This window comes from Colobus angolensis, unplaced genomic scaffold (assembly GCF_000951035.1).
Source record: "Colobus angolensis palliatus isolate OR3802 unplaced genomic scaffold, Cang.pa_1.0 Scaffold18, whole genome shotgun sequence".
NCBI lineage: Eukaryota > Metazoa > Chordata > Mammalia > Primates > Cercopithecidae > Colobus > Colobus angolensis.
The window spans coordinates 4,149,315-4,161,228 of record NW_012114932.1 but is presented as its reverse complement, the minus strand read 5'-3'; the positions used below and the strand labels follow the sequence as shown (position 1 = coordinate 4,161,228).

The window sequence follows — 11,914 nt, the reverse complement described above, 5'->3', positions numbered from 1 at the left end:
GGAGGCTGAGGCAGGAGAATGGAGTAAACCCGGAAGGCGGAGCTTGCAGTGAGCTGAGATCCGGCCACCGCACTCCAGCCCGGTTGACAGAGCAAGACTCCGCAACCTCAGGCTGCGACCCAGAGCTGTGGAATCAGAATCTGCATTTTAACAAGTTGCCCACGTGTTTGACAAGTCGGAGGCTTACAGACTCCTTGGAAGGGCATGCAGGGTTCCCCGCCCCCCGGCCACCACAAACTTCTCCTACCTTGTCCACAGCTATGAATGCATGGTACTTGCCCTTTGAACAGGGTTTCTTTTTCCTGGAACACCCTGTCTCGTGAGACTCCTGCTGAAGGTTAGATTTGAACATCGCCTCCTATGGGGTCCACTTCGTGCCCTGGAGCCCCATGTCCTCTGGACCCCTCTCTATCCTAGCTTCTGTTACACAGAAATGTCACACCTAAGACCTTGTCATTTTTAGCGACTATTTCTCCCACTAGCCAGTGAACGCCTTGAGACAAAGCCTGCATCTTACACACTTCCTTATCCTCAGTGCTCAGCGCAAGTCAAACGTTTATTGAATGAGAGAAACAGCTTTTCCTCCATGGAGGCCCTTCCAAGTAGATTTGAAGTGGGTATTGCAAAGGGGCCATCCAAATGCCAGAGCCACATTATGTTGGGACGGGGCAGTCACAGAGAACATCTAGTTACCCATTTCTTTTTTGTTTGTTTTGAGACAGAGTCTCACTTCTGTCACCCAGGCTGGGATGCAGTGGAACAATCTTAGCTCACTGCAGCCTTGACTTCCCTGAGCTCGGGTAATCCTCCCACCTCAGCCTCATGAGTGTCTGGGACAATAGGCATGCACCACCACACCTGGCTGATTTTTTTGTATTTTTAGTAGTTATGGGTTTTTGGCATGTTGCTTAGGCTGGTCAAGAACTCCTGGGCTCAAACTATCCGCCCATCTTAGCCTCCCAAAATGCAGGGATTACAGGCATGAGCCACTGCACCTGGCTGGAAAATCTAGTTCAAATGCATTTGTTATTTATGAAGAAAGGCCCCAGAAGGAGAAGTGACTTAACTCCAGGTTCCTCTGCTAGAGAGATGTAACCTGAGTCACTATTGATTTATGCTTTGCCCTTTCTCGAGCCAAGTGCCCTTAATTGTGATAAGCAGAGAAATAAAAATCAAAGTGAGTCACAGATGAATGAGCACATAATGGAGATTGTTTTGTGTTAGAGATGGGGTCTCACTATATTGTCCAGGCAGGTTTTGAACTCCTGGGCTCAAGCAATCCTCCTGCCTCAGCCTCCCAAGTAGCTGGGATTATAGATGCACAATTTGTAAAGTTTGAAAACATGAAAGCATGGTGGCTCACACATGTAATCCTAGCACTTTGGGAGGGCAAGGCAAATGGATCACCCGAGGTCGGGAGTTTGAGACCAGCCTGACTAACATGGAGAAACCCTGTCTCTACTAAAAATACAAAAATTAGTGGAGTGTGGTGGCATGCGCCTGTAATCCCAGCTACTCGGGATGCTGAGGCAGGAGAATCGTTTGAACCCAGGAGGTGGAGACTGTGGTGAGCCAAGATTGCGCCATTGCACTCCAGCCTGGGCAACCAGAGTGAAACTCCGTCTCAAAAAAAAAAAAAAAAAGGAAAAAAATATTCTCAATCTATCTTCTTGCTTAGGAAATAATCATAAGACCAGGGAAGGATAAGGGTTAACTTATGGGAGTTGGGTGCAGCTGAAGAGTTTATGAAGTCAGGGTAGGCAAGGGGCTTCAGCTAAGCTGTTTGTTCTTAAGCTGGTGTGTGAAATGAGTGATTTTTTGTACATCTTTGTATACTTTAAAATTTTTTAATCTGAATCAGATCACACCTTGAATGGAATAGTTATCCCCAAAATTTAAAGTGAGTTAAGTTTTGCCCATGGTTTTGAGTTAACCAACTCTTGACCCTGTGGGTGTCCACACATAAATGTTTCTATAGTAAATGCACTTTCTGCATGGCAGACTTCCAGCTCTAGCAAGCAAGTTTCAGAGAGCGGCGGGCATTCTAGAAAACAGAATCCTTACCTGATAGTGGAGCATAAATTGAGCTAAGGCTGAGGCTGCATCTTAGCATACGGTCTAAAGAGGTCAAGTTTCATTTTATAGGCAACAACAAAAAACCATTAAATTATCACGAATGGGTTGACTTATTTGTAATTTTAGGAAGGATAGGTCAGACAGGAAGCCAGCTGGCCTTTGCAGCAACCCAGGGAAGTATTACCTGCTCAAAGTAAACTTAAAAAATCATGGTGGGTCACATCTGTAAACTCAGCACTTTGGGAGGCTGAGGTGGGAGGATTGCTTGAGCCTGGAAGGTTGAAGCTGGAGTGAGCCAAGATCACATCACTGCACTCCAGCCTGGGCAAGAGTGAGACTGTCTCAAAAAAATATATGTGTATATATCATCAAATATGCCTGAACCCCTAGTTTTCCAACACATACATAAAGGAACACGTGTTTTCTCTTCTGGGTGCCCCTCTGTGCTTCAGACCAATATATTTTGCCCCCCATAGCCCCCAGCATCCCTAGTTGTATGTGGGCACTGCAGCCTCGACCTCCTAGCCTCGTGATCTGCCTGCCTTGGCCTCCAAAAGTGCGTGGATTACAGGCATGAACCACTGCAGCTGGCCACAGGCATGCTATTTATGCGCCCATTTCATCTTGCAAATCAATCTGAACCACAAGTTTTTGGACTTAGAGAGCTTCTTGAGGAAATGTGGCTATCCGAAACAATAATTTTAGCTAATGAGGTCCCAGGACCTTAAAGGGAAATGTAATTCTCCTTAAATCCATCAAGAACTAGGCAGAGAGCATGGGTTCAAGATCTTTTATTTTCAGAGCTTCCAACAGTTGGTTAGCAATGCTAGCTAAGCTGGTATAATCTGAAGGCCATCCCACCTTTCTCTTAGGCACTCAACCAACAGAATCTCTTTCTTACAAACAGGATCATTAACCAGTTGGAATCTGTCTCAATGCGCGTGTAGGAAGAAGTCCTCTCCCTCACATTTTTCCCAACAAGATTCTTTTATAGCTAAATGTAACTCAAACCCATAACACAGCAACTAGCCATCTCCAGTATCACTTGATTCCCACCCCCCGACCCCAAGAATAGGAAGTTGAGGTAAGGGGAGAGACTGTCTCCTGTTTTAAGAAAAAACTGCCTACACCTCAATGAAGCCGTGATGGTAAGGAGGCTGGCACCAGAGGGCGGGGATGAGTAGGCACTGAAACAGGCCTCTCTAGAATCAATGAAGTCAGCCCCAGCTCCTTGGATGAGGTGCTCTTTTGAAATCCCCACATCTATGGGGTTAGATAAGGGACAACCGATGATGATTCATCACTCCCTGTCTCTCAAATTAAAACATGATAAACCCAGAAAGTTTTACCTTCAAAATCCACCAAGCTCCCTCCTGAGAAAATTCTATCCAGTCATGTCCATGCCAGCACCCACTCCCTTCTCCTAATGCCCAGGGCTTCCAGCCCCTCTCCTCACTCTTGGGTGACCCATCCAACAATGATTTGATACTCTTTGACTCATAATATCTTTTTTAAAAAATTAGAAAAAGCTATCAAACAATATCGCAGCAACATAAGGAAGACACTCAGTGGACATGCTCCTCCCCCATCCTGTGGAGCCCACCCAGCCCCACCCCACTTCCCTGGGAAATCTACACTGCAACACTCCAGCACTGAGCCGGGGGTAGCCCTGGACGCTGCCTCAAGTGCTTTCCTGACTGTGGCTCCTATACCAGCCAATGTCACGGAACTGGGGTGAGGAAGAGCATGGCCACATCTCCCACCTAATAGATCTCAGTGGCCAGTGGTGGATCCGGGAGATTTAGCTTATGTCAGGCAGCCAAGCCTGGGTCCAACGCTCTCACCAGGACCTCAGTTCTTGGCTTAAATAGCAGCAGCCCCAGTACCACAGCGCTTCCTGGGGGTAACAGAGCACCTAGGTTTCTGTCCGATAACTTATAACAGGTTTGTATTTTCTTACCCCCTTCTTTTTATTTTTTTTTTTTTAACTAAAAGCCGAGGTAGTCCCTGGGATAATAAAACCCTACCTAGAATGGCAGTATTTCAACCTAATGAAGCAGTAAAGTAAGTCTCCAGGAGTTAGAAAAAAAATAAAATAAAGTGATTGATGAAGTTGAATAAATTAAAGATATGGATTATCCCACAAAGACCTTTCCTTCCCAGGTTGTCTTTGCTATTTGGCCAGCAGCATTTCTGTCTGTGTAACTTCTCTACTCCCCTCCGTCTCCTCTCCCCTCATGAGATGGCTGGAGCCCAAAAAGGCCCTGGCTGCTTCATCCCACTGTGGCTCAGAGCAGCTTGACGCGGTGCTCAGAACTGCGTTGTGGCACAGTTCTGATACGGACGGAGGACGTCTAACAGGGACAGAAGAGGCGTAGCCAGCAGGATTCCCTGGGCTCCAACCTTGGGAGTGTGGGAGGTAGGTTTAAGGCATGGAAGTCCCAGGCCCCCTCTCCAAATGTCACACAGCTGGCCCCTTTGCTTAAGTTTCTCTGCAGCAAAGAGGGTAAAGGGGGACAGAGGGAAGCTCGGGCTGCTGCTGGGTGGTCCTGCTGCCCTCAGAGCTTCTTCAGACGACTGTACATCTCCCTCTTGCTCTTCTCCCCTGCCCAGGTCCGGCTCTTGGTGCGGAACTTCTTCAGGTCTTCTTTAAAGTCCTCATGGTGCATGGGCCGGTAGCTAGGGGGCTCACAGTAAGACTGAGGGGACAAGAGAGAATGAGGTTAGAGTACACTTGCCTCACACCCACAATCTGGTTTCCTCTCTGCCTAGGGTTACAAGGCTGAAAGCAGCCAGGCAGACCTGGGCGGCCAGTTCTACAGGGGCTTGCTTTGTGTTCAGCAGATACCTACCCCCGGAAATAAAGTCATGACTGCCAGACAGATCCATTAGTCTACCAGTGGGGGAAGGGGAGGAGGGATGCTCTCCACAGTCCCAGTCTTACCTGGCATTTCATAAAGAACTCCTTGTATCCCCCCTTCAGGACATACAGCTCAGGGTAGTGGAGTTTGGGGTATTCATTACCCAGGCGATCTCTCTCTCTCACGTACCGGCACCTAGTCAGGGGAAGGAAGGCCAAAGTCAGGTTAGCTTTTCTAGCACAGAGCAACACCCAGGCAATGAGGCAACGCAGTCAAAGCAGCAGTTGTGGTCTAAGTCCCCCTTAAACACATCTTCCCAACTTTACATTTATTCTTAGAAACAATCAGTGCTAAGTTGCAAGTCCCTGGCCACGTGAGCAGCATTTACAGCCAGTGCCAGTAGATGGTCTCTTCCCCAACTTTCCTTTCTCCAACAGTCCTAGCGTCTGAGTCCGGCCCAGCACCTTCACCACCAGTTTGTGGCAAGTTTCACTATCTAAGCCAGCTTCCCCTTACTTTCTCCACCCCAGCCTTCTCTTCAGCTAGGCTCCCTCACTCACCTTCTTCTACATAAGTGGGCTTCTTTCAGTGCCTTTTAAGGAGGCTGAGCTTGCTCCTGCCTCAGGGCCTGTTTCTATCCTCTACCTGGACTGAATGGTCTTCAATATCCAGCCAATGGCTGCTTACTGCCTCGCCCTTGGTGAAAAAACCCGAGGCCCCAAGTCCTCCAGAGGTCTACAGCTCATCACCCCTACTGCTGCTCTGCCCCTTGTTCATCCCACACGAGTCCCTGCGGCCCCACTACTGTTTCTCCAGCCTGCCTGGGAGCTCCCACCACTGGCCTTATTTTGCTCTGAAGCACCATTTTTTTTTTGAGACAGAATCTCGCTCTGTCACCAGGCTGGAGTGCAAGGGTGTGATCCCAGGCTCACTGCAATCTCTGTCTCCCGGGTTCAAGCAGTTCTCCTGACTCAGCCTCCTGAATAGCTGGGACTACAGGCGCGTGCCACCGCCCAGCTGATTTTTGTATGTTTAGTAGAGATGGCATGTTGGCCAGGTAATCCTTGCGATCCATCTGCCTTGGCCTCCCAAAGTGTTGGGATTACAGGAGTGAACCACCGCACCCAGTAACCTTTTTTTTTGAGACAGAGTCTCACTCTGACGCCCAGGCTGTAGTGCACTGGCACAATCTCGGCTCACTGCAACCTCTGCCTCTTGGGTTCAAGGGATACTCCTGCCTCAGCCTCCAAAGTAGCTAGGATTACAGGTGTCCACCACCATGCCTGGCTAATTTTTGTATTTTTAGTAGAGACAGGATTTCACCATGTTGGCCAGGCTGTTCTTGAACTCCTGTCCACTCTGAAATGTAAGTTCCACGAAGGGAGATATTTTTGGACTGTTTTGTTCACTGCTCTTCTCCCTCAATATCTAGAAAGGTATCTGGTACACAAGAGCCAAGAGTATCTGCTGATTTTCTCTTGAAGCTCAGTGGTTTGGGGCCTACGGTAGCTGCTCTAGTCATGAGGGATGGGCAGCAGCTTCCTCAGCAGCACATAGCTTAAACCATTTGCCTGTGGTTAAAACGAGTTGGGCTGGGCACAGTGGCTCACACCTGTAATTCCAGCACTTTGGGAGGCTGAGGCAGTGGATCACGAGGTCAGGAGTTCAAGACCAGCCTGGCCAAGATAGTGAAACCCCGTGTCTACTAAAAATACAAAAAATTAGCCGGGCGTGGTGATGCATGTTTGTGGTGGTGCATGTTTGTGGTCCTGGGAGGCTAAAGTGGGAGAATCACTTGAGCCTAGGAGGCAGAGGCTGCAGTGAGCTGTGCTCCTGCCACTGTACTCCAGCCTGGACAACAGAAACTGACCCTGTCTCAAAAATAAAAAAAGAAGAACAGCATCTTTTGTGGGTTTAAAACAAATTTATATGTATGTGTATGTATGTCTAGTTTGTTTCAGGCCTGTAATCCCAGCACTTTGGGAGGCTGAGGCAGGTGGATCACTTGAAGTCAGGAATTCGAGACCAGCCTGGACAACATAGCGAAACTCCGTCTCTACTAAAAATAAAAACATTAGCTGGGCATGGTGGCATGCGCCTGTCGTCCCAATTACTCAGGAGCCTGAGGCAGGAGAATTGCTTGAACCCGGGAGGTGGAGGTTGCAGTCAGCCGAGATCGCGCCACTGTACTCTAGTCTGGGTGACAGAGCAAGACTACATCTCAAAAAAAAAAAAAAAAAATCTGGTGAGTGAATAATTCCATTCATGAATGACCATCCTTTGGAGACAGATGTTTGAAGGACTTATGACAGTCAAAAAGTGTCAAGTTCTACTGTAGTTGCCTGTGTGTAGAACATGTACATACAAATGTGACAAAATGTTAACAATTAATAAAATCAGGTGAAGTATATGCAAGTACAACCTCTGTGTGTGTGTGTGTGTGTGTGTGTGTGTGTGACAGAGAGACAGAGTCTCACTCTGTCACCTAGGCTGAAGTACAGTGGCATGATCATGGCTCACTGCAGCCTCGACCTGCCAGGCTCAAATGATCCTCCCACCTCCTATTTTTTGTAGAGGTGGGGTCCTGCTGTGTTACCAAGGTTGGTGTGAAACTCCTGAGGCAAGTGATCCTCCCTTGGACCATCCTAGTTTAAGCTGCACTCTCTGTCCCATCTCTCTGCCTGTCCTCCTGTTTTCTTAGCATTTATATGGATCCCCACTTGGATCTCTGCTGCAGCAGGGTTCTTGTTGGTCCTGTTCGCTGTGGTATTTTTACTGTACTGTGCTTTACTGTAGTTACATTTTTATTGTCAGAGCCTGACACATACCAGGCTTACAATCCTTTTAGAATGGACACAATGACTGATGGGCAGCTCTTTGCCCCCTTTTTTTTCACCCTGAAATTGGTAATAATATCAAGTGTTTCAAAGCATCATACCATATCAGGTCTTACAGAGTGAGAATTTCACACTTTTCTGGCATTTGCATAAGGAATGGTTACTTTTTACTTGAAGGAGGTCACATGAACAGTAGCCTCACAGGTCAGACTAAGGACAGTTGGGGAGACTGGAAGAGCCAAAGTTCACCTCAGGATAAAATTACATATGAAAATGGCTTGTTATGTGCAAGAGGTTGCTTGATATGCTAAAATATGCTCCAAGTGCAAGCCACAAACCACCATGTCCCACAAAAACAACATGGAGCCTCTGCCCCAGAACCCAGTTCCATGCAGCACTCACATGCGGGGACCTCTCTCAGAAGAAAACTCGCAGTGAAATACAACAATGACACGCTTGCCATCAGTAGGTACAATGGGCTTCTTCAGTAAGAAGTCTTCAACCTCTTCTTCCATGTGCAAATTCACTGCACCCTATGAAGACAACAGAGACCCTTGGAACCTGCATGTTTCACACATGAAGTAACGATTCGGCAAGATGTAATGATTCATCAAAAATGATCTTTAAGTCCACAAGACCAGTTTGTGATTTTTTCAGTTTTTCTGGCTGAAGAGCCCAGTAGACCATCTGGCACCTGTATCTCAATGGAGCTTTGTGGGTCCCTACACATTCATCATACAGTAATGCACATGGGGACCGGAAATGGGCAATTCAAATATGACTATGGTACACTTTATAGGTAGTTTTATAAATTTGGGGATTTTCAAAAGCTACAAGACAATGGCAAACAGTAACATCGTATTTAAAGTACCTCCTTACTATATTTAAACACTATTAATCGGGTAAAGCATTAAAATGGCAGGCCAGGCACTGTGGCTCATGCCTGTAATCCTAGCACTTTGAGAGGCTGAGGTGGGCAGATTGCCTGAGCTCAGGAGTTTGAGAACAGCCCAGGCAACATGGTGAAACCCCGTCTCTACTAAAATACAAAAAAAAAAAATTTAGCTGGGTGTGGCACATGCGCCTATAGTCCCAGCTACTTGGAAGGCTGAGGCAGGAGAATTGCTTGAACCCAGGAGGTTCCAGGCAGAGGTTGCGGTGATCCGAGATCATGCCATTGCACTCCAGCCTGGGAACACAGCGAGACTCCGTCTCCCAAAAAAAAAAAAAGATAAAAATGGCAAAATCAGTTCCTTTATTTTTGGGAACGTGTGTCCCAGCACACCCCTCCACCAGGCAGCCTGCTGAACAATCAACTTTAGAGGCATCACTAAGCCTGGCACAAACACTGGGACATGTTGCCAGAGATGGGCTTCTTCTCGTCAGGAGCCCTGGGGTGCTCAGACATTGGTACCCAAGCCTCTTAAATGCTACGAAACCCATTCTGGTCCCCTTGAATGACTTAAACATCAGTGGGTACCTCCTACAGGTGCCCTTGATAATGATGGTGTGAGGGACAAACATGAAGAGTAACTGTAGCACAAGGTGGTAGAGAGTATTGCAGACAAGGGAACATTCGTTAAGAGCACCCGGAATCAAATGCCTTCCACGCTCACTGCATTGTTTCAAAATTCTAACAACTAGCATATGAGCTAAGTGGCCAAGTATCACTGTCCTCCCCACTTTAAAACCACAGATCCTGTTTAGGGCTCCTTCTACAGCAAGTCTCAGGAATCCATACCTTGATGTGGCCTCCCTCGTATTCATATGGGTATCGACAGTCAATGATAACAAACTCTTTAATGAGGTTGGCAAACTTGCCATTCAAAACAGATGCCATCTGTTGAGAGAAAAAAGTTGAAGGAGAATCAACTTTGACCATCAGGAAAAACTAGATTCAAGTACCTGATGTGTGGTAGGTTCCAAAAGGATGGACTTACAATTTCTGGAGAGATGTATTTTAAATCCTGATGTTTCCCAGCAACTGTATGAAACAGGTAACCCTTAAAAAGAAAAAAAGATACTTAGAGAATCTGAAAGCCCATATAAATTCACACTTACACTGTTTGGCTGGCTGGTAGGAAGCAACTTTTAAAAAACAAACATTAATGGCTGGGCACAGTGGCTCACACCTGTAATCCCAGCACTTTGGGAGGCCGAGACCGGTGGATAACCTAAGGTCAGGAGTTCGAGACGAGCCTGGCCAACATGGTGAAACCCCATCTCTGCTAAAAATACAAAAATTAGCCAGGCGTGGTGGAACGCACCTGTAGTCCCACCTACTCGGAAGGCTGGAGCGGGAAAATTGCTTGAACCTGGGAGGCGGAGGTTGCAGTGAGCTGAGATTGCACCACTGCACTCCAGCCTCGGTAACAAGAGCGAGACTCCGTCTCAAAAAACCAACCAACAAACAAGCAAACAATTAGTTAGTACACACTAGTTACTCTTCTAGTTACTTCATTAACATCTTGATATTTAATTTTCACACAAACCAATAAGGCATATTATCCCCGTTTTGACCACCATATTCAAGGTTACCTAGCTAGTAAGGCATATTTAAATAAAGAAACCTCAGGTAACCTCATTTTCCTCCTGCTTTTGTCAAGAATCCACATGTCAGTAGTTAGAGACTGTGAACAGCACTTAAACATACAGATTTCACTCATTTACTGAGCACCTGCTATGTCCAGCATGGGGCAAGGCACTGGGGATAGGAAAAAAAGAGACCTAGCCTAGCCTTGAGGAGGAAGATTAGCCATTACTCATTAGGGCGACTGGCTGAGTCAAGAGTTCATCTACCCCCATGCACAGGCCCATTAAGACAAACGTAACCAGGCCTCAATTCAAGTCGAAAATTCCACTGAGTGTGATGGTGGTGCATGCCTGTAGTCCCATCTACTTGGGAGGCTGAGGCAGGGAGAGCACTTGAGGCCAGAAGTTCGAGGCTACAGTGTACTAGGATAGCATGTGCGAATAGCCACTGCACTACAGCCTGAGCAACATAGTAAGACCACATCTCTCCCCGCCAAACAAGAGAAGGTTCCAAAACTGAGGATGCAGCTGGGTCTTTGCTTGTTCTCTTCATTCTCCTTGTTCCTTCGAAACCCATTTAGGCTGAAATATCAATGGCCCAAGCCCATACGTTCCCCAACCCCCTAGCCAAGACAAACCCTTTTACTTCTCACTGACTGCTGTTTATGTTTACACCTCACTGAAATTTGTCTACCATGTGGTACATGTAGTTCATGTCTTACCTCTCCAACCACATGCCAAATTTTTTGAGGGAAGGAACTGGGTCTTATTTTGGAATCTCTGCCTAACACATAAGTGCTTCAATAAATGTTAACTAAATTAATGAATAAAACATTGATCTGGTAACCTTCAAGTCAAAATGTGATTAAAGCTGCTATTGACACATTCCCTGTCCTAGCCTTGTATTTTACTACAGCCAAGCCTTCATGTAGCATATCAGGCTATTAGAAGATCTTCCTCTAGACTTTCTAGAGGGCCTTTTCCCTCAATGGCCAAGCTTCTCTGAACAACGGAGAAATCAGTCTCAATACTGGACCTTCTAAGATAACCTTTCAACATGCAGACTTGTAGTGAGGCTACAGATTTATTTCTGCTTTATACTATCCTGCTAATTACTATTTTTACAGTAACACAGTTCCCAGAGAGCCTGGTCTTTAGGTTATAATCAAGGTGGTTGGTGGACAGCTCCCTACCTAAAACTGCCCATCAGCAATAGCGAGATCTACAGTCTCAGAAACCAACATATACCTCATCATGAGAACCTAAGTTTGCTTCCCTACTTTTAACATTCTTTAACTGTATCCTTTTGGAAGCACGCCAGGAACCACCCTGGGGAGGGAGACAGGCTGAGTGGGGTTCTAAATACCCACACTCACTCCTACACTTGCCAGAGCAGCTCTGCTTGCAATTACCTTGGAGAAGTCTCCTATAAGGTCCCTTGGGTCGTTGTCCAAAATGTTTTCAATGGTTCCTTTGGGGGAAGATGCCGGGGATAAAGACTGATGAAGCGTCTGTAACAAATCAAAGGTAGAGTATGAGACAAGGGCCGGGCGCGGTGGCTCAAGCCTGTAATCCCAGCACTTTGGGAGGCCGAGACACGCGGATCAC

The 11,914-nt window shown here is 46.8% G+C and overlaps 1 protein-coding gene across 1 annotated transcript in view; it reads right to left on the bottom strand.

Moving 5' to 3' along the window:
• Positions 1-2,851: 2,851 nt before the first annotated feature.
• CDC25A (cell division cycle 25A) overlaps positions 2,852-11,914 on the bottom strand; it is a 30,917-nt gene continuing 21,854 nt past the window's right edge. Inside the window, exons 10-15 of the mRNA XM_011939189.1 lie at positions 11,719-11,817; positions 9,715-9,777; positions 9,516-9,614; positions 8,177-8,307; positions 5,021-5,132; positions 2,852-4,775 (exon numbers count right to left, since the gene is read on the bottom strand). Of these exons, the coding sequence (XP_011794579.1) occupies positions 4,635-4,775; positions 5,021-5,132; positions 8,177-8,307; positions 9,516-9,614; positions 9,715-9,777; positions 11,719-11,817 (645 nt within the window). The 3' untranslated portion in view covers positions 2,852-4,634. The remainder of the gene's footprint in view (positions 4,776-5,020; positions 5,133-8,176; positions 8,308-9,515; positions 9,615-9,714; positions 9,778-11,718; positions 11,818-11,914) is intronic.